General features: G+C 40.0%; 1 protein-coding gene across 1 annotated transcript in view; it reads left to right on the plus strand.

The window, feature by feature from the left end:
* The window catches only part of LOC138748248 (sterol regulatory element-binding protein 2-like), a 44,218-nt gene that overhangs the window by 14,061 nt on the left and 2,164 nt on the right, over positions 1-27,993 (plus strand). Inside the window, exons 2-13 of the mRNA XM_069908083.1 lie at positions 3,916-4,326; positions 5,398-5,591; positions 9,077-9,223; positions 12,493-12,717; positions 14,948-15,062; positions 15,547-15,728; positions 16,832-17,018; positions 20,255-20,439; positions 22,779-23,040; positions 23,935-24,101; positions 25,085-25,253; positions 27,256-27,349. Coding sequence (XP_069764184.1) covers positions 3,916-4,326; positions 5,398-5,591; positions 9,077-9,223; positions 12,493-12,717; positions 14,948-15,062; positions 15,547-15,728; positions 16,832-17,018; positions 20,255-20,439; positions 22,779-23,040; positions 23,935-24,101; positions 25,085-25,253; positions 27,256-27,349 — 2,338 coding nt within the window. The remainder of the gene's footprint in view (positions 1-3,915; positions 4,327-5,397; positions 5,592-9,076; positions 9,224-12,492; positions 12,718-14,947; positions 15,063-15,546; positions 15,729-16,831; positions 17,019-20,254; positions 20,440-22,778; positions 23,041-23,934; positions 24,102-25,084; positions 25,254-27,255; positions 27,350-27,993) is intronic.

The following is a 27,993-nucleotide window of genomic DNA, read 5'->3' on the forward strand; positions in this document are numbered from 1 at the left end:
AAAAATCTAGGCCAATTATATAAACTCAATTATAATCCACTAATGAAAAAATTACCTGACGATTTAGAGCATTGGAAAGATCTACCACTAACACTAATAGGAAGGATAAACTGTATTAAAATGAACATTTTTCCAAGGATATTGTACTTATTTCAGGCATTGCCAATACAACTGACAGAAAAATTCTTCAAAGAGTTAAAGAAAATAATAAGGAAATTTTTATGGAGAGGGGGGGAAACCGAGGATAGCACTAGATAAATTAACAGAATGGTATAAACAAGGAGGCTTACAATTGCCAAACTTTAAAAATTATTATAGAGCCGCACAATTAAGATACCTATCAGATTTTTATCAAACAAGGGAAAAACCAGACTGGACGAGATTAGAATTAGATAAAATAGGGGAAAAGATACCTGAACACATATTATATAAATGGGATGAAAAATTGATACAACATAGAACTTCTCCAGTATTACATCATCTCCTCAATATTTGGAAGAAGATTCATGTAGAAAGAAATAAAACAAATTACCAATTACCAAAACTAATATTGACGCAAAATAAGCTACTCCCTTTTACAATAGATAACCTTTCCTTTAGAGAATGGGGAAAAAAAGGGATTAAAAGAATAGAAAATTGTTTTTTAGGAAGTAGATTCTTATCCTTTGAACAAATGTGAGATAAGTACAATATAACTGGAGATACAGCGCTGGCATATTACCAACTGAGATCCTACTTGAAGGATAAATTAGGAAGCAATTTGAGTTTGCCAGAGGGAAGTAACCTTGAATATGTGATTACAGATACAATGTTAATCAAAAGATTTATAACAAATATGTATATTAAACTGCAAGAAAAGGAGAATGAGGAAACAAATGGTAAAACTAAACAAAAATGGGAACAAGATTTAAATATAAAGATAAAAAAGGAAACATGGGAGTATTTATGTTCTGGAACGATGAGAAATACAATAAATACGAGGCTACGTATGATGCAATATAATTGGTTACACAGACTATACATTACACCTCAAAAGTTAAATAAATGGGACCCAACAGTATCTGATAGATGTTTTCGATGTAAAAAAAAGAAATGGGAACAACAATTCATGCAATCTGGACATGTGAGAAAGTAGAAAAATTTTGGGAAGATCTCAATCAGATATTAAATAAAATAACAGAAAACAATATACCAAAGAATCCAGAGATCTTTCTCCTAAGTAACATAAAAAACAAAGAATTTGGAATTGATTTGGAGGCACAAAAAAGATTTGTTAAGATAGCCCTAGCCGTAGCAAAAAAATGTATTATGTCAACCTGGAAATTGGAAGATAATTTGAAAATACAACAGTGGTATATAGAAATGAATAAATGTATTCCATTAGAAAAAATAACATATAGTTTAAGAAATAATATTGAAATATTCGAACAAGTATAGGAGCCTTAATTAAATACAATAGCGAAAACCTACCGGGGACAAACATTACCTAAGTTGATGGAAGGAGAAGGAAAGAAAAGAATGGACTCAGTAGAATTTCTGGTGTATTTTTGTTGATTGACAACATTGTCTGACTGGTTTAATGCAACCTAGATTGTATACCTAAAATGGATGAGGGGGGGGGTGGGGGGGTGGCTTGGGAGGAGGGAGAAAAAGTCACTGTATATGTGTGAAAAAGAAAAAGTGTATATCATGGCTAATGTGATTTATGGTGTGAAAAATAAAAAATTAAAAAAAAAATAAAATAAAAAAAAACTCCTCATGAAGTATAGCCACTGACGAGCCTTCTTTATGATTGCATCGACGTGGAGGTCCAGGATAAATCCTGAGAGATGTGGACACTCAGGAACTTGAAACTCTTAACTGCTGATACTTCAGTGAGGACTTTTTTGTGCTCTTCTGGTTTCCTCTTCTTGAAGTCTACAATTAATTCCTTAGTTTCACTAATGTTGAGTACTGTCGTGACACCACTCAACAAGCTGATCTATCTCCCTTCTGTACGCTTTCTCATTGCTGTCTGTGATTCCACCAACAAACACGATGTCGTTGGCAAATTTGTAGAATTAAATTGTGCCTCGCCACACATTCTTGGGTGTAGACTGTATAGAGCAGTGGGCTAAGCAAGCATCCTTGAGATGCGCCTGTGTTGGTAGCCAGTGAGGCGGAGACATTGTTCAATGGATCAAGCAGCATTTGTGTTGGCAAAGCAATGGTCATGATTTCAATTGAGATCCTACATCAAGATTGAGTTTGTAGAGAGAAGATAGATAATGTATAGAAGTGAGAGGAAGGGATAAGACAGAGGATGGTAATTATAGATGGAATCAGATGATTGGCAGTTGGAGACAGGTGGGGAAAGTTCAAGTATAGCCCAGTGAAATGGTGTTCTTTGGTCCTTGGTGCAAAAACATGCAAACACACAAGACATAACACATACAGACAAACAATGCATATGTAGTAGAGATATACATCCATTAAAAATAAATGAATATTGTTGAATATAGCATAGAGACTTGAAGGGTTTGTATGAGCAGATCATCAATTGTTCAGGATTCTCACTGCCCGAGGGAAGAAGCTGTTCCTCGGCCTGGTGATTCTGGCTCCAAAATTCCTATATCCCTTTTCTTTTTAAAATGTTTTTTATTGAACAAAAGTTAAAATACAAATAAAATGTATCCCTTTCCTGATGGAGTAGCTGAAAGATTTTGTTTGCCAGATGATAGGGGTTCTCAATGATTTCATGAGCCCTCTTCAAACAATGATCCTGGTAGATCATGTCAGTGTGTGGGGGGGGGGGGGGGGGTGGGGAAGAGCCCATTGATGCAGTCTGCCACTTTTATGGTCATGTGGATTTACCTCTGATTCAATGCTGTACATCAACTGTACCACATTGTGATGCAATGATGAGATAAAAGCTGGTAGATGATAGGTGGAAATTAGACAGGTTGAACCAGATGGGGAGGTGCTAGGGCAGGGACAGAGGGTGGGACCAGATTATGGGAGTGCTGATGGACAGGTGAACCAAGGAAGAAGAAACCCAGATAGATTGATGTGTGGGTGATGAGCAGGTGGAACCAGTTGGGGAAGAGTGATGACTTTGGGTAGCAAGTTGGTGAGGAGGGTGTTCTTCCACCCTTCAAAACATAACCAGGGTTGTAGGTTGATTGGGATGTTTGGGCGACACAGGCTTGTGGGCCACAAGGGCCTGTTACAGTGCTGTGTGCCTAAATATATTTTTTTAAAAGGCAGAAATGTAATATTACACAAATAGCAGACAAAGATTCGTTAATAACATTTGCATTGCCCTGGCGCCTTACAGTCAGATAAGAAGAAACAAAAGATAGTCCCCCATCAGAGTCACCGAGTGTCGATACATTTGCCTTCAGCACTCCCTCAGCCTCTTCAGCCACAAAAGACTCCAGTACAGTTCAAACCATCAGCAACCCAGCCTAGATTCTGACACATTGAGGAAGCCTTCAGGACCCTTCAGGAGCCCTCCTTGCCCTCGGCATTCTCTTGAATCCTGGTTCCGATACCTGGTTCCTATGAGCCAGTTTCTAGTAGCCTGTGGCCTGGAGTGAGTCCTTTGTAAGCTTGCAATTTAAATGGTTCCATATATTGAATAGAAAGTCAAAGTTAATGATTACAGTTCTCTTCAAACTGGAGCATCCTAAAAGACTTCTTATGATGGTTCTTCCTGCACTGGTGGTGCAGTGGATTCTTATTTTGCTAGTTCATTTCCCATCACTGTGTGAATATAAAACTAATTTAATCGTGCTCTGAACATACAGGCATGGATCTTGGTTTTGAGCATTAACATTTAAAGCAATGTTATGATAGTTCCTGAGAAAAGACCTGACTTGTATGGAAGATGTTTTTTCTTTCCTCCTTGACACTAATTTCATTAATCTTTTATAGAAATGTTGCAGTTTGTAAGTGGTCATGTTGGCGACTTCCCTGACCTCTTTGATGAGCAATTTAGCAGTGGTCTGACGGGATGCGACAAACTTGACCAGCCTCCTGTGGCTATACCTCAACAGGGAGGACAGCAACAGCAACAAATACAGCTCCAGACATCAGCACAGCAACTGACGCAACAAAGGTCACTGGCGCAGCACCATGTTCATCCCTCCTCACCACCAGCGCTCACACAGACTTCTTCCCCTGCAGCCCAAAGGACCACCCCTGTTCTTCACCCTCGCCCATCAGTGCACACACAGCCACAACAGCAAACCTTCATGATAACATCAAATTTTACCTCTCCACCAACGCAGACTCGGATTATTCAACAGCCAGTCCTCACTTACCAGAACCAAGGAGGATTTTCAGGTACCAGTTTCAGAATCAGAATTTATTGTCCTGAACATGTCCCAAAATTTGTTGTTTTGCGGCATCTTTACAGTGCAAATATTGCTATAGATTACATTTTTTTTAAAGTTATTGCACAAAGTAAAAGAAAGTGAGGTAATCTTTGTGATCGTTGTCCATTCAGAAATCTGACGGTGGAGGGGAACAAACTGTTCGTCTTCAGGCTCCTGTACCTGTACCTCCTTCCAGATGGTAGCAGTGAGAAGTTGGGCAGTGAGGTCCTTGAGGGTAGAGGCTGTTCTCCTGATCGACTCCTCCTGAAGTCCACAATCAACTCCTTGGTTTTGCTAAGGTTGAGTGTAAGGTTGTTGTTGTGACACCACTCGACGAGCTGATCTAGGTCCCTTCTCATATGCCCCCAGTCTCACTTAAGATAAGATGTCACACTAAAATTAAGTCACAGTACTTAGTATTTTACTGGTTTTATTAAATTGTTCCTATTTTAGTGATTTGTGCATCTGTATTCCTGGAAGATTTTGTCCTTCTTTCTCACAGACTTTTTGTGACATTTTTGTTAGTCAAAACTCACCAACGTTTACCTCAGTTAATTACCTAATTTCTGATTTGGTGTCATGGGTGTTAACTCATTAATTTGAGGAAAAATGAATGTTGTGCTTGTTTCTATTGTTAGTCTGGTTTTACTTATTTTAATCTTGGATTAAAAATGACCCCCGGTTAAAGCGTCTTCTCACTGCTCTCTTTGGGCAGAAAGTACAGAAAGAAGCCTGAAGTTCAGCTCCTCTCGATTCAAAAACAGTTTCTTTCCAACAGCTATCAGGCTCTTGAACTCTCCTTGTTACACTAATCATAAACTGCTCTGACACCACAATAGGACTGTGCACTATTGCAAAGTCACTTTTTTTCTTGCACAAGGATAACTGAATGTTTAATATTTATATTTTTTATTCATTGTCTCTTTTTAAATCAAACTGTAGTCTTTTTTTTTAAAGTCAATTATCTATTTGGCTGAAGCAAGTAAGTATTTTGATTTGTATGACAATAAACTCTTCATTGTTGTTGATACTTTTACAGTTATTCAGCCCCAGATACCGAACCTGGTCACTTCCCCACAGGTGCAGCCAGTTGCCTTTCAGCAGCAGGTCCAGGGTCTGTCAACCCATAGGATGCTGACTTCAGCGACCACAGTGGGCAGCATTCAGACACTAACGCCGGGCACCACCACCACCACTGTACAAACACACTCGCCACAGGTGCAGCAGTTTCCTGTAAGTATGCTTTTCCCTAATACATACTGTATATTTCAGTTGGATTAATATTAATTTGAAAAAAGATGAAAACCATGGAATTAAAATGTCAAGGAAAGTATAGTCCAGGAATATGTAAAATTAAATAAACCCATTGTGTGACAGAGTCAGTGTAGCAATTAGTGCAACAATTTTCCAGCGCCAGTAGTGTTAGGTCTGCTTTGTTCATGAATGAGTGAGACAAACACCAGACTGAGTCGAAATCAGGGTTCTTTGTTCTTTATTACCGGATTGTAACACTTGCAACTAACAATGTTAGTCGGAGAATGCATTCTGTCATTATCAGCAAAATGATGATTTTTTATACCCTTGGATACGTGCTTAGAACATCATCATATCATTACTTGTCCAATGACTAAAACTGTTGCTATCCTTTCCCTGCTAGCTTCCTGCCTCTCAATCCATCAATGTCTCTCTTATCTTGTAAGTACAAGGATGCATTCACATCTTGTTACCGCCCTGTACAGGGTAACTCCTTACACATTCCCATCTCATGATGTTTTACCTTACAGTAGCCAGGGTTTGAATCCGGTGCTGTCTGTCAGGAGTTTGTACACTCTCCCTGTGTCTATGTGGGTTTCCTCCCACATTCCAAAGACGTACGGGGATTAGTAAGTTAATTGGTCACATGGGTGTATTTGGGTAACTCAGGCTCATGGACCTAAAGGGCCTGTTGCCATTCTGTATCTATGAGCAAAAAAAAATTTAAAATAGCTCACTAACTTCAGAATTTGGATTTCTAAAGCCAGTGTAATGTCTTTGCTGGGATAAACTTCATTTAAATTAAATTTAATCTGAAAATACATGGTCCTTTGCTTCAACATAATTGAATAGAACATCATCAAATATCACAGTTAACAGTAAAAAAAAAATCACAGTTAACAGTGTTGCAGAAACGAACTGACTTGGGCTATTTTTTTTCTTGGTCTAAGATAATAAATTATCACGAATTAGGTTACTGGTAATAGAAATTGTTGCTGATGTGCGTATATGTGTTCCTGCTGCCTACCTATCAGTGATCCCTGTGATCTACCTTCAGTGATCCACATATCAGTGCTCTTAAATTTTCTTGCATTGTGCTCCTATCATTTTATTTTCACTGGTGTGGTTCATTTTATTATCTTGCTTCAATTTCACAACTTCTGTTCATGTTAAACTTCATCTGGCACGTAAAAACACAGAGTATTGGAGAAACTCAGCAGGTCTCGCAGTAACCAATGTTTCAGGTCTGATCCTTTTTTCATTGTATAAGAAGCAGGCAGGCTGTTGAGAAGTAAAGAATGTTTGGGGGGGGGGGGGGAGGATTTTGAGAGCACCAGGGAGTGCAGATGGGGAGCATTAAGAGACTCACAGAACTCCCTTCGAAGGGAGAACTTCTTCAGGATAGGTGTCCCTGCAAAAATGGGAACAAGATTTAAATATAAAGATAAAGAAGGAAACCTGGGAGGAGTTGTGCTCTGGAACGATGAGAAATGCAATAAACACGAGGTTACGTATGATACAATATAACTGGATACACAGGCTATACATTACACCTCAAAAGTTAAATAAATGGGACCCAACAGTATCTGACAGATGTTTTCGATGTAAAAAAGAAATGGGAACAACAATTCATGCAATCTGGACATGTGAGAAAGTAGAAAAATTTTGGGAAGATCTAAACCAGATATTAAATAAAATAACAGAAAACAATATACCAAAAAACCCAGAGATCTTCCTCCTAGGTAACATAAAAAACAAAGAATTTGGAATTGATTTGGATGGTGCACAAAAAAGATTTGTTAAGATAGCTCTAGCCGTAGCAAAAAAATGTATTATGTCAACCTGGAAATTGGAAGATAATTTGAAAATACAACAATGGTATATAGAAATGAATAAATGTATTCCATTAGAAAAAATAACATATAGTTTAAGAAATAATATTGAAATATTTGAAAAAATATATGAAACACAATAGAGAAAACCTACCGGGGACATTCACCACCTAAATTAACGAAAGGAGAAGGAAATGAAAAGAATTGACTCAGTGGAATTTCTTTTTTATTTTTATTGAATGACAACATTGTTTGACTGGTTAATGTATCTTAGATTTTGTACTTTAAATGGATGGGGGGGAGGTAGGGAGGGTGGGATGGGAGGAGGGGGGGGAGAAAATGACACTGTATATATTTGAAAAGGAAAATGCATGTATCATGGTCAATGTGGTTTATGGTGTGAAAAATAAAAATTTAAAAAAAAAAGGATAGGCATCCCTGGAAGAAATTTTGCAGTGGAACAACTGAAACCAAAGTCTGCAGATGCTGCGATTGTAGTAAAAACACAGAGGCTGGAGGAACTCAGCAGGTCTCACAGTGTCCATCGAGTCTCTTGCTGCTCCCCATCTGGACTGTCTGCTGCTCCCAAGCTCTCCTCCCCCTGCCTTTCTTTACTTCTCAACAGCTTTTTAATTCCAGTACCTTCCTGCTTTTCACTTGTACTTTGAAGAAGGGCTCAGGCCTGAAACATCAGTAATGTATCTTTACCTTCTATGGACGCTGCGAGACCAGCTGTATTCTAACGAAGGGTCTGCAAACTGAAATGTTACACTCTGTTTTTCTTTCTTTTTTTAAAAAAATAGACATAAACACAGTGACAGGCCCTTTCAGACCAATTACACCCAATTGACCTTCATCTCCCTGGGACATTTTGAATGGTGGGAGGAAACTGGAGCCCCCAAGGAAGAACATTAAAAACTCCTTATAGAGAGTGCTGGATTTGAACTCCAGTTCCATTGAACTAATCGCTAAGCCAACTGTGTCGCCCCAACAATCCAGCAATTTCAGTTTTTTACAGATTTGAGTTTCAAGGCAGTGTTTAAGGTTCCTAACCACAAGAGGGGATTTTAACTAAGCATATAAAGAAAAGGTACAAGGACTGCCTAAAGAAATCTCTTGGTGCCTGCCACATTGACCACCGCCAGTGGGCTGATAACGCCTCAAACCGTGCATCTTGGCGCCTCACAGTTTGGCGGGCAGCAACCTCCTTTGAAGAAGACCGCAGAGCCCACCTCACGAACAAAAGGCAAAGGAGGAAAAACCCAACACCCAACCCCAACCAACCAATTTTCCCTTGCAACCGCTGCAATCGTGTCTGCCTGTCCCGCATCGGACTTGTCAGCCACAAACGAGCCTGCAGCTGACGTGGACTTTTTACCCCCTCCATAAATCTTCGTCCGCGAAGCCAAGCCAAAGAAAAAAAAAAAATACACCTCCAGAAGAATCATTGTTCTCGCCGAAGCTGAATGTGTTTTTGCAAAGTAGGCTGTAAGAAATTATCACTTTTTAAATTTCTTTTTGCTTCCATTAACTTGCATTTCCATGATCTATTTCCCAGGATGAAAGTATCCATGATATTATTTCCTGCTTTTAGAGTTTTAAATTGTGCAAGTGCATTTTATTCTGTTCCAGGTCCTTGTGCAGCCTCAACTCATAAAGACAGACTCCTTGGTCCTAACGACTCTGAAAGCTGATCACAGTCCAGTTATTGCAGCAGTGCAGAATCCAACCATCACTACGTTGACCACTCCTATGCAGACCACAACTCTGCAAGTTCCAGTACGTTGAATTCAACTAGGACATTGAGTTATTATCATCAAAGTGCGTTTACCCTGCAATCTTTATTGCAGTCTTTGCAGATGAAAGAACGTGAAATGAATCGGAATCACAAAATCCGTTGTTTTGTGGCAACAGTGCAAGCATTTATGTAACCATTTAACAATTACAGCACAGAAACAGGCCATTTTGGCCCTTCTAGTCCGCACCGAACTAAGAACTTTCCTCTAGTCCCACCTACCCTCACCCTGCCCATAACCCTCCGTTCCCCTCCCATCCATATACCTATCCAATTTTTTCTTAAATGACAAAATTGACCCTGCCACTACTACTTCTGGAAGCTTTTTTCGCACAGCACCTCTCTCTGAGTAAAGGAATTTCCCCTCATGTTACTTCTAAACTTTTGCCCCTTTTACTCTTAACTCATGACCTCTTGTTTCAATCTCTCATTCTCTTAATGGAAAAAGCCTATCCACATCAATTCTATCTATCCCTCTCACAATCTTAAATACCTCTATCATATCCCCTCTCAACCTTCTAAGCTCTAAAGAATAAAGACCTAATTTGCTCAATCTTTCTTTGTAATCTAGATTCTGAAACCCAGGTAATATTTTCGTAAATCTCCTCTGCACTCTCTCTCCCCTTGTTGATAACCTTACAAAATAAATAAAAATAGTGCAAGAAAATGTTAAATTAAGGGAGTGTCTGTGGTTCATTGTTCATTCAGGAAGCTGTCCTTGTGCCGCTGAGTCTTCAGGCTCCTGTACCTTTTTCCTGATGGTAGCTTAGTGAAGAGGGCATGACCTGGGAGGTAAGGGTCCTTGAGGATAGAGGCTGCTTTCTTAAAACACTGCCTCTTCTAGATGTCCTCAATGGATTGGAGACTGGTACCCATAATGTCGCAGGGCGTTAATAACCTTCAAATTTTTTTCGTCTTGAGTGTTGGCACCTCCGTACCAGACAGTGATGCAACCAGCCAGAATGCTCTCCAGAGTACACCTGTAGATGTTTGAGAGTTTTCAGTGACCTATCGAATCTCCTCAAACTCCATGTGATGTAAACGGTTCACTTGACACTGGAGCTCGGCAATGATTTAAAAGGCATCACATGACCAAGCTATGTAGATTTGAAGATTCTGTTCCAAGTCATTGAGTTAAATGATCTCAGTTAGACTTGTAATTCCAAGGGATTGATCTTTGTTCGTCTTGGAATCTGGGCTTTGTTGCCAAAGCAAGCATTTATTGCCCATCCATAATTATCTTTTAGAAGTACTGACGAGCCACCTTCTCAAACTACTGCAGTCTTGATGAAAGATTTCCCACAGTGCGGAGAGGTAAACAAAGAATAAAGCACTTGATATGTTGTTCAAATATTCCCAGGGCAGATATAATGTGGATTTAACATGGAGATAATGCTGAAGATCCAGCTGCGCTGGGTGGGTCACGTCTCCAGAATGGAGGACCATCGCCTTCCCAAGATCGTGTTCTATGGCGAGCTCTCCACTGGCCACCGTGACAGAGGTGCACCAAAGAAAAGGTACAAGGACTGCCTAAAGAAATCTCTTGGTGCCTGCCACATTGACCACCGCCAGTGGGCTGATAACGCCTCAAACCGTGCATCTTGGCGCCTCACAGTTTGGCGGGCAGCAACCTCCTTTGAAGAAGACCGCAGAGCCCACCTCACTGACAAAAGGCAAAGGAGGAAAAACCCAACACCCAACCCCAACCAACCAATTTTCCCCTGCAGCCGCTGCAACCGTGTCTGCCTGTCCCGCATCGGACTTGTCAGCCACAAACGAGCCTGCAGCTGACGTGGACTTTTACCCCCTCCATAAATCTTCGTCCGCGAAGCCAAGCCAAAGAAAAGAATGCTGTATCCATGTGAATGTGGATTGATTCCTGAGTACATTGTGAAGAATCATCCTAACGTTTTGCTGAAATATTTCAACAACCTCCAGCATATTCTCTCCAGGATGAGTGGAAAACCTTTCTCAGCTCCTCTCTGAGACAACACTTTTACACCCTCTGTCATCTCACTACAATAGTGCAGACGGTGCTTGCATATATGCCCACTGGAGGCCACGTATCATCTCCAACCATCCTTGATTCCTTCACTGGATAGTATGGGGCTGGCCAAAGGTCAACCCACTTGCCCCTACTGCACAACATTGCCTCTTCCTGCCCTCACACTTAACCAAGATGAGCCATGGATTTAAATGAATCATATCGTGCATCTCGGGGACCATCTCGCTGAGAGCAGACATAGATGTTGTACACCTCTATTCTTCATGTGCCAGCATGGCCATTACCATTCCTGGTAAAAAGGAATATTTGTAGATCAGGACCTCAAACCCAGCAACAAGTTCAATGTTTACTTAGCAGCAGTGATGCCTGCCCTTCTGTATGCATCAGAGACAGAGACATAAGTCAGTCCCTTAAAGAACTTGTAAAGTATCACCTTCACTGCCACTGCAAACTTTTCAAAATCTACAGAATGGCCAATATCAGCCTTCTCTCCCAGGTTATCATTTGCAGTGTTGTATCACTAGTAGTATGTGACCAGCTCTTGATTTCAAATTTGTTGTCCTCTGCCTTTTGCAAGGCTTTGCGCTCAGGGGTATTGGTGTCCTATACCAGGCGGTGATGCAGCTGGTCAGCACACTTTCCACCACTCATCTATAGAAATTTGCCAGGATTTCCGACGTCATACCAAACCAGCACCATTCAAATGCCTGACCTCAGACACTTGAAAGCAGCCAACTGCTACAAGTTTTAGCAAGCAATTTCCAGGAAGGCAGAAAATATCAGGGCATCTTGAGAACCTTCTTGTAAGCAATGTAATCAGAACATGGGGAGAGAGAATGAGAATTAACGTTTCAGATTGATAGCCCTTCATGGTCAATACCGATTGGGAGTGTTTTTCATCTGTGTTTTTCTCTCTCTCTCTCTACACGTGCTGCTTGGTTTGATGATTATCAGCTGCAGTTTATTTTTACATTTCAGATTTCCACTGAGTGCAGTTGTTTGACCCACATTGGAATCTTGACCCAAGTCCACTTAAGTATCCATGACCTGTATCTCCCTTGTTAAGTTCTATTTGCCCCCACCGCCCTATCAGAGTTGTGTTCTAAAAAGTAAATAATCTTTCCTGTATTGTTTTTTTTTCTGAGATTTTTGTTGTCGTTGATTGTCGCCACTTTTCTGTGGCATCTTAAATGTTGAATATTTATTAAATATTCGAATTGGAAATTAATCCCATGTTTTTTGTTTCAGACATTGGTTAGCAGTAATGGAACTATTCTGACAACCACGCCAATGTTGGTTGGAGCAGAAAAGGTTCCAATCAAGCAGATAGCTGGCAATGGAAAAGCTCCAGTGGAGGGACCAAAGGAGGGTGAAAAACGAACAACACACAACATCATTGAGAAACGTTATAGATCCTCCATCAATGACAAAATCATAGAGCTCAAGGATCTTGTGATGGGAACAGAAGCTAAGGTCAGTCAAATAAATGAATTACACTGGACAATAAAGATTTTGCTTCCTGAACACTTTTGGGTGTATTTTATGGATTTTGGGCTGCTGACCACAAAGATCACCATAATACTTTCCAATCACATACCTTTTTATAGCTATAACCTATTTTTTGATTTCCTGTCTACCTCAAGCAGACATGTTGAAGTGCAACATGTCATTGAAAATTCATTTCTGCTCTCACACTTGGACTTCATCCCTGCTGATCTTGGTGCAGTCAACATGATGAAAGGTTTCACCAGGACATTGTGTCCATGGAAAAGTGGTGTCAGAGCAATGAGAATCCGTCAATGTAGGCCAACTATTGTTGGACACTGACACGAGAGGCATCAGATGCTGAGTACAAATGAACATCAGAGGCAAAACATTTTTAGTTCAGTTGAACTAACACAATGTGTCGGCATTGTTATGGGATTAAACAGGCTAAATTCAATCAAAGTTAATTTAATGTTTCTCCAACTTTTTAACGTGAATTATCTTTGTGTTCAACTTGAAATTATAATCATAATCCCCAATTTTTTTTGAGAAAGCAACCTTTTTTTAAAAAAAAATATGTTGTCCAGTTTTAGCTTTGCATACAGTTTATTGCATATGTGGTGTTATATTTGTGAAGATATTGACTTGCAGGGATTAAAAGGAGAAAATAGATGCCAATATTAATAAATCATGTGTCATAGCATGTGTGTGTTATTCATTGTGGAAACAATTCAGATTTATTCGAAAGTTAACCAGAATTTTTTTCCAGCAATACTAGTTGGTGCAAGAGTGAGGGAAAGAGGAACACTTTAAAAAGGTGAGAGCGGAGCTGATGAGGTTCTTTTCCAGTGGCAGGAGTTGGTGAGAGCAAGAGAGACACTTTAAAAAGTGCAGGTAAAATGTGACTGTAATTAAGTCATTAACTGGATCTGATAAAGGTTTAGATTTATTGTCAGAGTACATACAAGACGTGCAACACTGGGATTCTTTCTCCTCCAGCTGAGGCAGAATTACCACTTATTGACTGTGCAAAAGCAAAACTGACTCAATGCACACATGTAAACAAAATGTGCAATAGTGAGAGAGAGAGGGAGAGAGACATCTATAAAGTACAAGAGTCCTTAAATGAGTCCCTGATTGAGTCTGATGATGGAGGGGTAGCAGGTGTTCCTGAACATGGTGGTGCGAGTTTTGTGGCACCTATACCTCTTTCCTGATGGTAGCAGTAAGAACAGAGCATGTGCTGGGTGGTGTGGATCCTTGATAATTGCTGCTGCTCTCCGACAGCAGTGTTCCCTGTAGATGTTCTCGATGGTGGGGAGGGTTTTGCCTGTGATGTCCTGGGCTATGTCCACTTCCTCTTGCGGGGTTTTCTGCTCAGGGTTATTGGTGACCCCATACCAGGCCATGATGCAGCAGATCAGCACACTTTCCACCATATGTAGAAATTTGCCAGGGTTTCCGATGTCATATCAAACCTCTGCAAACTCCTGAGGAAGTAGAGGCACTTGTGTGCTTTCCTCATGAAGCCATTAGCATTGGGTCACGAAAAGATCCTCTAAAATAGTGACTCCCAAGAAAGAAGGAAGCAAAACTTTAGTGGAGCATCCAGTGTGGGAGTGGCATGTCTGAGGACGGGAACTTTGGCTCAAGAGGCTTCGCAGGAACCAATAAGACCCTTAAACCTTCCTCTTTTAACACACTAATTGTCTAGTGAGCTGGTACTTGAGACTAAGTAAGGTAATTGGCAACATAGCCAATGTGTTTCTTGGAAGCATTATTAGACAAAATTTGACACTTTTCCACATAATGAAATGTTAAATGCAAAATCATGTTCTTTATCTCATTCATTCTCATCAGGGGCCTTGCAGCCCCCAGTGGGGGCCACAGCACATTTAACGGGGTGGGGCGTGGAGGCCACAGACTGTTTGTTTTTATGTGCACGGTATGAGAGAAGTTTTAAACCTGACTGTTCACAGAGTAGGGCGCCCATAAACTTTGAGCAGAGACCTAAGGGAGCCACAGCCAAAAAGAAAGGTTGAGAATGACTGGTATATCTCAGATGGTCCATGGGTAAATGGCGCACATGCATTTTCCAACAAGATTGCGATTTAATTAGATTGAAAAATGTGTATGAGACCACACAAGTTGTAATGAAGGTAAGATGTATTTTTAATCAAACTATGGGTGGAATAATATCACATAATGTATTTTCCAGATGAATAAATCTGGAGTTCTGAGAAAAGCCATTGATTATATTAAATACTTGCAACAAGCCAACCACAAGCTAAGACAGGAGAACATGGCTCTGAAAATAGCAAATCAGAAAAACAGTAAGTAGACTCAGTTTTATCATCAAGGGGGAAATTCCTCTTGCAATGATAAACATATAAATATTTTTTAAAATTTTACTCATTTATATTTCTTTAAATTTTAACACTTGGATTCCTTCTTTCTGCATTCATATTCTGAATGTTGATATTTAACATTTAAATTTTTAGGGTAAAATTTAGGGAGTAGGATTACTACTTTTGACCGCAGTAAGCATCTGCATCATTCGGGGTGTTGGGAGCTCAGATGGGCGGGCGGAGGTCCAGGCCAGAGTCCGTGGTCGGGCCGTTGGGAGTTTGGGTGGGTGGGTGGCCGGGGCCAAAAATGGGGCTGACTTTTACATGGTATCGACTATTAAGGTAAGAAATCCTGTTTAGATAAGAAGCTTCTGACTGTATTCACAAGTAAAATAGAAAATGATTTCTTATTTAAGTTACTGAATATTAAAGCTGCAGATTTAAAAGTCTCCCTTTTATATAATTACAGAGGGGCTGAAAGGATCAGAGGTTGCCAGGTTGCTTGAGTTTGATGTTGAGCTGAACACCGACAACTTCAAATCACAGTCACTGATCATGTCTCCTCCACCATCGGATTCTGGCTCCCCAGGCACTTTCTCACCTTGTTCCATTGATTCTGAACCAGGAAGTCCTCTCCTCAATGAGGCAATGGTAGCATTCAGTTCAAAATCTTTTTAAAAAAAAAAAAAAATCTTAAAGCTTAGAACTGGAATGTTTTGAACAATAATATAAATCTTACTACTAATCCTTTGCTCCTGCACTTGCTCTAATTTTTGATGATCCATTTCTTAATTGAATAACTCAAATGCAAATTATTATTGTAAATATGTAATTTTGTTCCTCCAAAATGCTGTGCATAGTTAAAGGTGGGTAATCAATAGACTTTTGGCAGGATGAATATTAGAATATTATTTAAATGACAAGCGATTGCAGTGTGCTGACGTTCAGAAGGAGTTGGGAGGGCTTGCACATGAATCACAAAAGGTTGGCTTGCAGGTGCAGCTGGCTATCAAGAAGGCAAATGGAATGTTGGCCTTCATTGCTAAAGGGATTGAATTTAGGAGCAGGGAGGTGATGCTGCAACTGTACGGGGTCCTGGTGAGGCTGCATCTGGAGAACTGTGGGCAGATCTGGCCTCCCTACTCGAGGAAGGATGTACTAGCTTGGAGGTGGTGCAGAGGAAGTTTGCCAGGTTGATTCCAGAGATGAAGGGGTTAGCTTACGAGGAAAGATTGAGTCGTCTGAGACTGGACTCGCTGGAATGTAGAAGGATGAGAGAGGATCTTACAGAAATGTATAAAATTATGAAAGGTGTAGATAAGATAGAGGCAGGTAAGTTGTTTCTATTCGTAGGGGAGACCAGAACTAGGGGATGTAGCCTCAAGATCCAGTGTAGTAGATTTAGGACGGAGATGAGGAGGAATTGCTTTTCCCAGAGGGTGGTGAATCTATGGAATTCACTGCCCATTGAAGCAGTGACGGAAATCTCAGTAAATATATTTAAGACAAAATTGGATCAATTTTTACATTGTAGGGGAATTAAGGGATATGGGGGAAAAGGCAGGTAGGTGGAGATGAGCCCATCATCAGATCAGCCATGATGACATTGGATAGCAGAGCAGGCTTGACGGGCTGGATGGCCGACTCCTGGTCCTATTTATATTCTTAAGAAGTATCAAAGTATGCATTGCAAGGTAGGTAGGTGGTATAAGAGAATCGGTCAGCTTTGTTGAACAATGAACCTTTCCCTACAGGTTAAGGAAGAGCCATTGTCTCCCCCCACCCTCGGTATGCTGGACAGTTCACGGATTCTTCTGTGCACCCTGACATTTCTTTGTCTTTCTTTCAACCCACTTGCTTCTCTTTTTGAACATCCAGCATATTCTGCAGTCCCTGAAGCTTCTGCACATTCTGGTAGAAATGTGCTGGGAATCAAGTCTGGTAAGCGTTCTTTAATAACTATTGTATTCTCCTGGTGAAATATTTGTTTATCTTTGAAATGTATTTACCTACCAGAATGTTTACTTGTGTCCCTCTAGATAAGCATGTCATTCTAAAGACTTTTACCTAAGAGTAAAACACGATTGATTGAAATAAAAACAATGTAGCAAAGATAAAGATAGATAACCAACATTTTGGGTTTGAGCCCGAATCGGACACCTGTCGACATTTTGCTCATACCTTGAAGATGGGCTGAAGCCTGAAATGCTGGTTGTGTCCCTTTATCTTTGCTATTTAAGGAACACTGTTTGACCTGCTGAGTTCCTCCAGCCTTGTGTTTTTACTAAAGACTTGTATCTGCCCTGTTCCTGCATTTCTTCAACCTTTTTCTTTTGTTCACCTCTTGTCATCTGTTTGCGAATGTTAACCATTCCTGCAGTAAAACCCCTGATATCCAGCAACTACTGGGATTGGTAGATGATGGATAAGCGAGTTTTACAGTTGCTTGTCTCATTTTTACGATGCCTAATTAATACACCTGCATTAAGAATAAAAAGACAAAAATATTATACTATACAGTAATGACACTGAGCAAACTACACTTGCATAAGTATATAAACCTTAAAACATTCTTTGAAAACATTTAACTGTCGCTGCATCTGCAGGTTCCTCCCCCTCAATAGAGCTGCCCAAAAGACAAACAATAACATTATAGATAATTAACCCCCCTCCCCTGTTTACAGATAAAGCTTTATTATACATAATATGCTAATAAAGATAAAGACTCTTGATAAACAGGGATAAGGAGACATTTTATGCCAACGGTGAGTGGCACCAACCAGCTCTTCATCCTGGGCGATGCCATTTTATTCAAACACAACTTTATTCAAAAGTTGCTATAAGCAAAGAACAGCCAAGGCACTCTGCTGGCTGTATATTTACTCCAGGTTTATGTGTTACTTCAGAGAGCATTTACTTTTACAATTTTAAATTTTTATTTAAATTATTTATTCTTATTTAAATTAATGCTTATTTATTTATTTTCCTGGATTTTGTTTTAGGTTGCTTGAATTTTTTTATATTAAAGTTTGCAGGTATGAACAGGGAGTATTTTCTGTTCTTTTTTCAAAATTTTGTACCTTTGGCCCTAAATTCGTGCTGCTCAATTATTTGAAAAGTTTGGTTCCATTTATTCATCCTATTTTTGACAAACCGGTCAGTAACATGCCCTTTCAGCCCATGAGCCCGTGCCACCCAATTAACCTACACCCCGGTATATTTTGAAGGGTGGGAGCAAACCGGAACCCCTGGGGAAAACCCACGCAGAAACTGGGAGAACATACAAACTCCTTATAGACAGTGCTGGATTCAAACCCTGGTCACTGGCGCTGTAACAGCATTACACGATTTGCTACACTAACCATGCCACCAATTATTTCCTTATTTTTATTTATTTCCCTTATCATCCTTTAATCTACAATTAGAAGGGAGAATGCAATTTTTTTTTAATGATGTTTTCCCCATTCTAGTCAGCATTCTTGTGAATGAGTGATGTATCACTAAAGCTTCAATATGCTTCCTACAGTACAGAGTTTGGTACTCTACATAGTGACTGAGGCTTCCTTAAACCTTTAGGCTTCATGCTACCTCATTATTTCCATTGATGGAAAACCGACATTTCCATCAGTGTTCTTGTTTAAGAAAATTAGCCTTTAATATCCTCAACCCACTCAATTTCATATCTCAGCCCAGTGAATTCAGAATATTCAAACTTTGCTCATTCCCACATCGTAATAATATTCATAACTTTTTGGTCTTCTGAAAAATACGTAATTTGAATTATCTCACAGATTTTGGCGTTCCTCCTTATTTGATGAATATACTCAGCCTCTGAGTCTCCATAGACACCTTGGGCAGAGAATTGTAACAATTCACTATGCCTAGGTAAAATAAATCTGTCATAATGCCAATTCCTGACCTAGCGATTGCAACCCCTAATTCTACACACCAAGTTCAGGGAAGAATCATCAATACATCTATCTTATCAAACTCCATAAGAATTTTTGTTTGTTATATGAGATCACTTCTCATAAACACAGTCTGCTGAATTCCACTTCATAAAGGAACGTCAACAAACATCCCAGGAATCAGTCTGGTGATTTTTTTTTTCCACTTTATCCTGCTTGAGGTAAGAACACACTTGAACGCAGTATTCCAGATATGTAGAATGTAATTATGAATAGTATTGTTTGGGGGACTCGAGCTCATGGTTGCAGAGAACAGTATCTATGTCTTTAATAATATTCTCCTCAATGACAAAATTCCATGAGCTGTTGATGCAATTGACACGAATTCCAATGGTTCATATCAACCTGCGCATACAAGGTCCTGAAATCATTTTAACCTCCCCAAGACCACCCTCTGGGGACACTGTACTGAAAAACACTTTTTAATCCAGGTACTATGACATTTGAGATCCCTGACTTCAATTAACTAGTTTTTGCTGTTTACCCAATTAAATTGCTGACCAAAGGATACTTTTTACCACTTTATATCACTGGATGCATATACAGTTACTTCCAGACATACATCTAGTTTTGTTCTGGCCATTCGGTCATCTCAGAATGGACATATGTTGGAATTATGTACTTTCGTTGTTAGTCAGTGTCGCGGAGTCTTTAGGCTAGTCATGGCCACTTTGATTCCTGTGCACGTGTGAGTCTTCAGTAGGCGCATGCTTGGTGGGTTCGTGTATTGGAGGTTGGTTGTCGCATGCGTGAGAGTTTTGAATTTGCACCCTTCTCATGGATGTTCCAACAAAACTTCAATCTACGAACGTAGCACTCATGCACCAATGAAAGACTTGCATGTGCATAGGAATTAAGATGACTGCGCCCAGCGATGGACTGCAGGACACTGACTAACAAGGTAAGAATGCACATTTTGGCTCTTATGTCCCCTCATTGCCCTGTATCCCTGTTATAGTTTGTCAAATACAACATAAACTGTGTGAATTTTCTATTTTTTCTATTTTTTTTTAAATTTGGTCGTATGTGTGGATAGATGCAAGTTGCATAGGTTGTAAGTTGGGGAGTACCTGTAAAATTCAGCAGTGCTGTGATAAGTAAGTACATAATGAGACTGTACTAGGTCCAATAATTTGTTAATATTGCTCATGTTTTGTCTAAAAATAAAAATCAATTTTTGGTTTTTGAAATAAATTCTTTCTGCTTTAGAAGATTCCAAAGGCTGGTTTGATTGGATGCTACCCACTCTAATCCACTGGCTGGTGAATGGTGTCATTGTGCTGAGTGTATTTGTGAAGCTTTTCATTTATGGTGAACCCATCACACGTCTACATTCTCAGTCCTCTGTTACATTCTGGAGATATCGCAAGCAAGCAGATCTGGATCTAGCCAGAGTAAGAATTTCACTTGAAAAGTTGGGGGGGGGGGGGGGGTGGCCAGGTGGGAAATGTAGACATAGGAAATCTGAAATAAAAAGTGTTGGAAATGCTCGGCTGATTAGGCAACCCCTATGGGCAGAAAAACAGTAAACATTTAGGTCAACAACCTGTCACCGGAAGAAAGGTCATTGACATGAAATATTAACTGCGTTTCCCTCTCTGGATGATGGCTTTCAGAATTTATTTTCATTAAGAATTAGACTTGTTTGGAATAGGAGAATATTAATCCCACATTGTCTTTAAGGAGTTTGTCCATTTCTCTGTACTGCGTGGGTTTCCTCCCACCCTCCAAAACATTAAGGGGTTGTAGGTCATTTGGATGTAATTGGGCGGCATGGGCTCATGGGCCGGAAGGACCTGTTACTGTTCTGTGCTTCTAAATTTAAACTTTGTAATAACGCTGGTAAATGTTTCACATGTATGAACCTTGTAATGATTTTAAATGATCTTATATCAGACATCATCAATTTAGAGGACGAGCATGTATGCTGATTATAATAAATAAGATATTTTAGAAGAATCGAACCCAAGCCAAGAAAAATTGTAGTAATCTTTGAATTATGTCCTTTATAATTTCCCCAACCTAATATAATGTCTATACTTGTATAAATGGGAACTAAATAAAGTTAGCAGGGCTCAGTAACTTATTCCTGTATTTTTATTAATATTGGGCAGTAGACGTGAGTCAGGCAAGGTTTCACATGTGAAAAGATTTCCTGGAAGTACTACTGCACACTAATGGTGGTTTTAAATGAGCACAGCATCACAGTGTAATTGCCAACACTGAGAGAGTCCAAAGCCTCGGCACTGGAAGAGCATTGGGGAAAGAGAATAGAGGACTGGATGAGCAGCCTAGATGATAGCTAGCATTGGATCAGATTCAACAGATTGAAGTCTGGGTTCTGGGAAGTTGAGAACAATTGGACTTAGCAGCCTTGGTGTCATGTGGGGCACATGTTATTCACTAACTTGGGAGATATGCTGTTTTATATTGGTGAGTTGAAATACTACTTCAACCATATGTTTTGTAGCTCTTTATAATTTGATTTGATGGCATCTCCATTCCTCAATCCCTTTCTGAGTGTAAGGAGGCCTGCAGTATTCCCCCAGCAAGGTGATTGCTTTTGCTTTAGTGGTAAACTACTAATCTTGTTACTGCACATCAGGGCTGCTTGTGGTATCTCAGTGCAGTCTACCTACAAGAACAAAGAAGCATATCAATAACTGTGGTGAAATGTTGTAATTTTGCATATGAAATTTATTGCAAAATGCTTTCTTTGGGGATTAGTGCTTATTCCCATTTTAAGATGCTGAGAGAAACAATGTGTGTGAAGAATTGGTATTCTTATTGAGGGATTTTATTTTTGCTAAACCTTATCAGAATCAGGTTTATTGTCATAAAAATAAGGAATTCTCTTCTTCCAAAATGTTGTGCAGGGTTATAAGTGGGTTAGCAATAGACTTTTGACGGGATGAATGTTAGAATATTATTTAAATGGCAAGCAATTATGCATTGTAGCGTGCTGATGTTCAGAAGGAGTTGGGAGGGCTTGTGCATGAATTGCAAGAGGTTGGTTTGCAGGTGCAGTCGGCTATCAAGAAGGAAATGGAATGTTGGCCTTCATTGCTGGAGGGATTGAATTTAAGAGCAGGGATGATATGCTGCAACTGTACAAGGCACTAATAAGGCTGCCTCTGGAGAACTGCGTGCAGTTCTGGTCTCCTTACTTGAGGAAGGATGTACTTGCTTTGGAGGCGGTGCAGAGGAGATTCACCAGGCTGATTATAGAGATGAAAGGGCTAGCCTATGAGGAGGGATTGAATCGTCTGGTACTGTACTCGCTGGAATTTAGAAGAATGAGAGGGGATCTTATAGAAACCACAAAATTATGAAAGGCATGTATAAGATGGAGGTAGGTAAGTTGTTTCCATTGGTGGGGGAAACTAGAACAAGGGGGACAGAGCCTCAATATCCAGGGTAGTAGATTTAGGACGGAGATGAGGAGGAACTGCTTTTCCCAGAGGGTGATGAATTTGTGGAATTCGCTGCCCATTGTAGCAGTGGAGGGGACCTCAGTAAATATATTTAAGACAAAGTTGGATAGATTTTTATATAGTAGGGGAAAATTAAAGGATATGGGTAAAAGCCAAGTAGATGGAGGTGAGTCCATCATCAGATCAGCCATGATTTTGTTGAGTGGCAGAGCAGGCTCAACGGGTCGAATGGCTGACTCCTACATTTCTTATGTTCTTCTTTATCTTAAATATAATTAAGAATTCATTTTTCATTACAGGGCGCCTTTATTGAAACTGCAGGAAACTTGCAGACTTGTTTGTTGGCACTGGGGCGAGCACTGCCAACATCCCGGTTAGATCTCACTTGCAGCCTCTGTTGGAATATTATTCGGCACAGCGTTCAGAAGCTGGTGTTTACGCGTTGGCTGCTGAAGTGGACGAGGGGTTTTCGGCAGGAGGCACAACTTCAAGAAGAAGCTAAAATGAGTGCGCGAGATGCTGCACTGGTCTATCATAAACTCCATCAACTACAGTTGACAGGTATTGTAAAATGTAGCACGGTTCATTTGTCCTGGTCAATTAAAGGGCAAGTTGGAGTTACCAGAATGTTGGATTTTGTAATATCATTGCTAGATGCTGTGCCTTTTGCAATGTGCAAAATGTCTGCTGTATTCTCCATAACAGCAGAGATATTGGGCCACATGGATGGATCAAAGGAAATCATGTTCTTGAAGAAAAAGTTGCAAAATTCTCTTTTGTATTTGCTTGTTCAAAGGATGATTCTTGTGACTGGATAGCAAATGAATCAAAATACTTCCTATGACGAGAGCTCAATATGACACACAAAACACTGAAGTCTCAGCATTACCTTCTTCCTTATTTATTGTATCCCTTTGAGATAAAGCCAAGAATTTATTTTTTTAAGTGACATCCTGAAATGCTACCTTCTGCTTCTGATTTCTACTGAAGCTCCTTCGGTTATTCTCCTGCTCTGATGCTACTTGCATTCAGAAATCAAAACTGTGTTTCCTTTATTCACCACAACTGTCCTAGAACATTAATTGACTGAATTCCACTGATGTCCATTAGTCTTCTTGTTACAACGTTACCGATTATTTTAGCTGGAGACTGAAGCAAAATGCAAGAAATTATTCAGATCATGAAATGCTTGAGTAGTTAGTAACAGGTTCTGGCCCAGGCACCTGTCATTGGCTTTTCCATTCTCCGGGACACTGTTTCTTTGTGGATTGTGATTAGTTTTCCAAAGAAAAGTCTCCAGCTCTCCTGAAAGGAACATTAACTTGAGTCATTTTATGTTGACCTTTACTTGGAAGCCAATTATTTTTTTGTTGTTGCTTTTGTGGTAAAATCAAATGCAACAAGCAAACATTGAGTTGATGGGAATTCCTTTTTCTTCCTTTCTTTACAATCTAGATAAACTGGTGCAAAGTCCTGCAAGTGCCATAAATCTGGCTCTGTCTGCAGTTAACCTAGCAGAGTGTGCAGAGGAGAAAATCCCTCAAAGTCTCATGGCAGAAATCTATATAACTGCTGCCATCTGCCTGAAAATCAACTTTAATGGCAGACTCTCCTTCCTGCTGGTAAGTAGACATTTTATGCTGTGTATTTGGCTATTACAGACAAGTTAATAATATTTAGTTTGAATAAATAGTTTTGCATCCAATTTATGGTTGAATATACTGTTCTTGCAGACTTAAGATAGAAGGCTGCCATGCAATGCAGCAACAGGAGTTTAATTTTTCAAAAATTTAGACACAGCATGGTAACAGGCCCTTTCAGCCCATGCTTGTGCTCATGCCACCCAATTACACCCAATTGACCTACAACCCTCGGTATGTTTTGAAGGGTAGGAGGAAACTGGAGCCCCGGGGGGAAACTCATGTGGACCCGGGAAGAACATACAAACTCCTTACAGTCAGCACTGGATTCAAACCCCGCTCCTGATTGCTGGCGCTGTAACAGCATTGTGCTAACAGCTACGCTAACGTACCACCCTAAGAGAATTTAGCTCCCTCGGTGAATGTAATTTTTAATGTGCAATGTATATTTGTGGGGAGCATGATTAGGTGTCCATTTGCTGTCAAATTTGAAGCCATAAGGATATCAGAAAATGGGAGCAAGAAAAGGCCACAATCCCAACCAGGAAAAGTCAAAAAACAGCCTGAGCACTGGCCGCCGTGTCATGACAAACCTATAAATCCCTGATCTATGTCTTATACCTTCGTTGTGAATGTCTTGAATGTTCTGCATAATTGTGGTTAGTCAAGTGTTAAATGTTGAAGGTGAAGAGTGGGGAGGGAGGGGGCATAAAGAGCTTGAACTCTGCAGAAAACTTTGACTACAGTTGACAATGATCAGTTTTGTACAAAGCTGGTACTGTTAACCTTGACACTGACAATGTTGGTAATCGTTTCAGTTTGGAAAATCATAAAATATTCAAACAAAACGAGAAGGCCACAGTCCCTTGGGCTGCTCTGCCATTCAGCATGAGTGATCTGTTTTAGGCCTCCTCTTTTCTGTACCAGTTCAATTTCCTGATCTTCCAAAATGTTCACATTCGCAGGGTTATTTCCTGCGTCAAGCCAAGCGAGTTTACCATTCCCCGTGCGGTTCTGACCCAGGCCCCTGTCATTGCCTTTTCCATCCTCTGGGACACCGCTTCTTTGTGGATTGTGATTGGTCTCTGAAATCTGTTCCAAAGGAAAGTCTCTTCAGCTCTCCAAGGAACCCAGGTAAGGAACATTGACAAATATTCAAGGATACTGTCCTGAATTACTCTTCTGAACTGAAAAGAAATGCACGTTTTGAAATTCTTTTAATTGCTCACAGTTTCAGAGAACATTCAAAATTATTTTATTGTCGTGTAATAAAACAAATATAATATCACACAAAATTATGTTTAGCCGGTATTTGCCATCAGCAGAAATTGCCCAGTGCCCCTTGTAGTCAGAGGAAGAGGAGCAAAAGAGAGTCGTCCCAGAGTCACCTCCTGCACTCCCGCACCCTCTGCTGTCACAGAGTCCAGTCCAAATCATTGCAACCCAAGCTCCAGATCAAAACCTCCAACACAATCAAGAAACCTTCAGCACCCAACGCCCTTCAAGAGCCCATCCCACACTCCGCACCCCCTCACATTCCACTTCCGATACCTGTTACCCCTTTAGCCAGTATCCAGCACTCCTCAGCATGGGCAAGCCCTTTGACAGCAAGTCGCCAACAGCCCACCCACCGCCTGTGTGTTCTTCAGCCTCAGAGCCCCTCACTGCTCCGCTGCCATAGTCACCATCCTGCAGGGTCATTTCCTTCGTTTCTCCTTCTCAAACAGTGGATATTCACGTTTTCTGGTGCCCGCCGCCAGTTCTCTACTTCCCCGGATTCTGAAACCTCTTGAGGTCGCTGTCAGCACAGGCGCCACCATCTTGGTTGCAGGACTTTAAAATAAAATGGTCTGTTCCTTTTACAAGCTGTCTAAAGCCTGTTTAGAGCAGTCAGTAATTGGACAGGGTAGTCGAACCCTGCGGAGCAGTGCTGTTCATCTTCTTCCCCGGGTCTGCATCAGCAGCAGTGGTTGTTGTTGTTTTTTTTTCTTTCTTACATAAGAATTCTAAAAATGTTAAAAAATAGTAGGTATCTGAAAACTTGTTTAGATTAAGGATACTTGAAGATATGAAAGATGAAGGTAATAGGCTGGTGAAGGGGAGTTTTCAGTGACTGGCAACATGGAAGGGATTTGTGCCTGGTCACAGTGTCCCACTCAGAATCCAGTCATTTCTGTGTCTAGTCAACATTATAACAATTAAAGTTTGATCTAAAGAGGCCAAATCGAGACTATTTTACAAAGAGGTACAGACTCTGATTCTGCCCTTGTACAATAAATGCGAAAGATGCTCAGTGCATCTGTGGAGCTCGGGCAGTGCTGTGGAGTGAGAAACAGTTAATGTTTTGGGTTGATGTTCTGAGAAAACATCATTAACCGAAGCCTTAATTCTCTTTTACTATCCACAGATGGTGCCTGATCTTGCTAGAAAAATTTATTTCAGTTTTTATTTCTGTTTTCCAGCCACGTGAAGTTTCTTTTGCTTTTTGGGTTCAGGAATTTTTGGCAGTCTGGAGAACAGTTAAATTCAGACATACAGCAAGGAAACAGGCCCATGCTGCCCAAATATCCCAATTAAACCTACAACCGCCGTGTGTTTTGAAGGGTGGGAGGAAATCTGAGCTCCCGGAGGAAACCCATGATGCCACTGAGAAAATGTACAAGCTTCTTACTGACAAAGCTGGATTCGAATCCGGGGTTGATGGCAATGTAATAACATTCTGCTATTCACTACGCTAAGATTTTTCAAAATATATCACACCTTAAACCCAACGGAACACTAAGGCTCTTTTCAGGAATGTCATCAATCTAAAATGGACACTGAACTGCACAGAAGGTACCAAAGTTGACAACTGAAGGTTTGATCAAAGAGCTGGGCTTGAAGAATTTTTTTTAAAGGGTGGGGGGCTTAGAGGCAGAAAGGCAAGTGCAATGACAAAGAGTCCGTGTATTTAAGTTGCCCAGTGATCTCGGAAGTGAACTTAATGCAAGACACTTGATGTCAAACTTACCTAGTTACTTGGAGTTTGCTGCAACAGTGTTATTTTATTGTTGAATTTAATGTATAATCCACAATAATCACCATCTTGATTTTGAGTTAGAAACGGCAAGTGTAATTTGTTTCTTTGCCTTTGCAGTTGATCCAGTAGCCCAAGTGAACCAATCATTTTGTGAAAATTTGCTTGAGAAAGCTATATATTCTCTGGTCAAACCAGAGGCTGAGGATACTGGGTATGTACACTGGCCTAATGTATGTGGTTGGATTAGAAGGAGTTTGGTAAAGAAAATCAAATCAAATTTTTACTTATGAAACCAGTTAAATCATTTTGTAGAATTGAGATTGGTTTTACAGAAACAAAATTGGTAAATTGAATTATTTTTTAAGAATTGTTTCTATATATTAAAAAAATATTTATAATACAAATGGAAAGAGATATAAATCTATCTTCTGAGTTAACTTTAATTTCCAGCCTTTGTATAGCAAATAAATGAAATAAAAGACTCATTAGTTTAAATAAGTTGTATGTTTCGGAAATGATGGTTTAATGTGTGTGTGTCTTAAATTGAATGTGACGCCAGAAAAAAGATGTTCTTGTGGTTCCGAACTGTAAAATTTACAGCATAGCTGTCTTGGGGGAAACAAACTAAAGTTCTGCTTGATTTAACTCCTACAAACCATAGTCATTCAAAACCAACCAACCGGTCATTGCATTAATTACCTTCTTCTCTTCTACTCCTTCCAGTTTTGATGTCTTTAATTTTAGCATTTAATTCTCCACTGAAATTTCTGTACTTTTTTTTTTAAAAAGCCTTGTTAGATCCTGACAAGTAATATTACTTTTTGTGATGAAGGCAAACTATTTTTAAATACAATT

Source organism: Narcine bancroftii, chromosome 13 (genome assembly GCF_036971445.1).
Source record: "Narcine bancroftii isolate sNarBan1 chromosome 13, sNarBan1.hap1, whole genome shotgun sequence".
NCBI classification, from domain to species: domain Eukaryota; kingdom Metazoa; phylum Chordata; class Chondrichthyes; order Torpediniformes; family Narcinidae; genus Narcine; species Narcine bancroftii.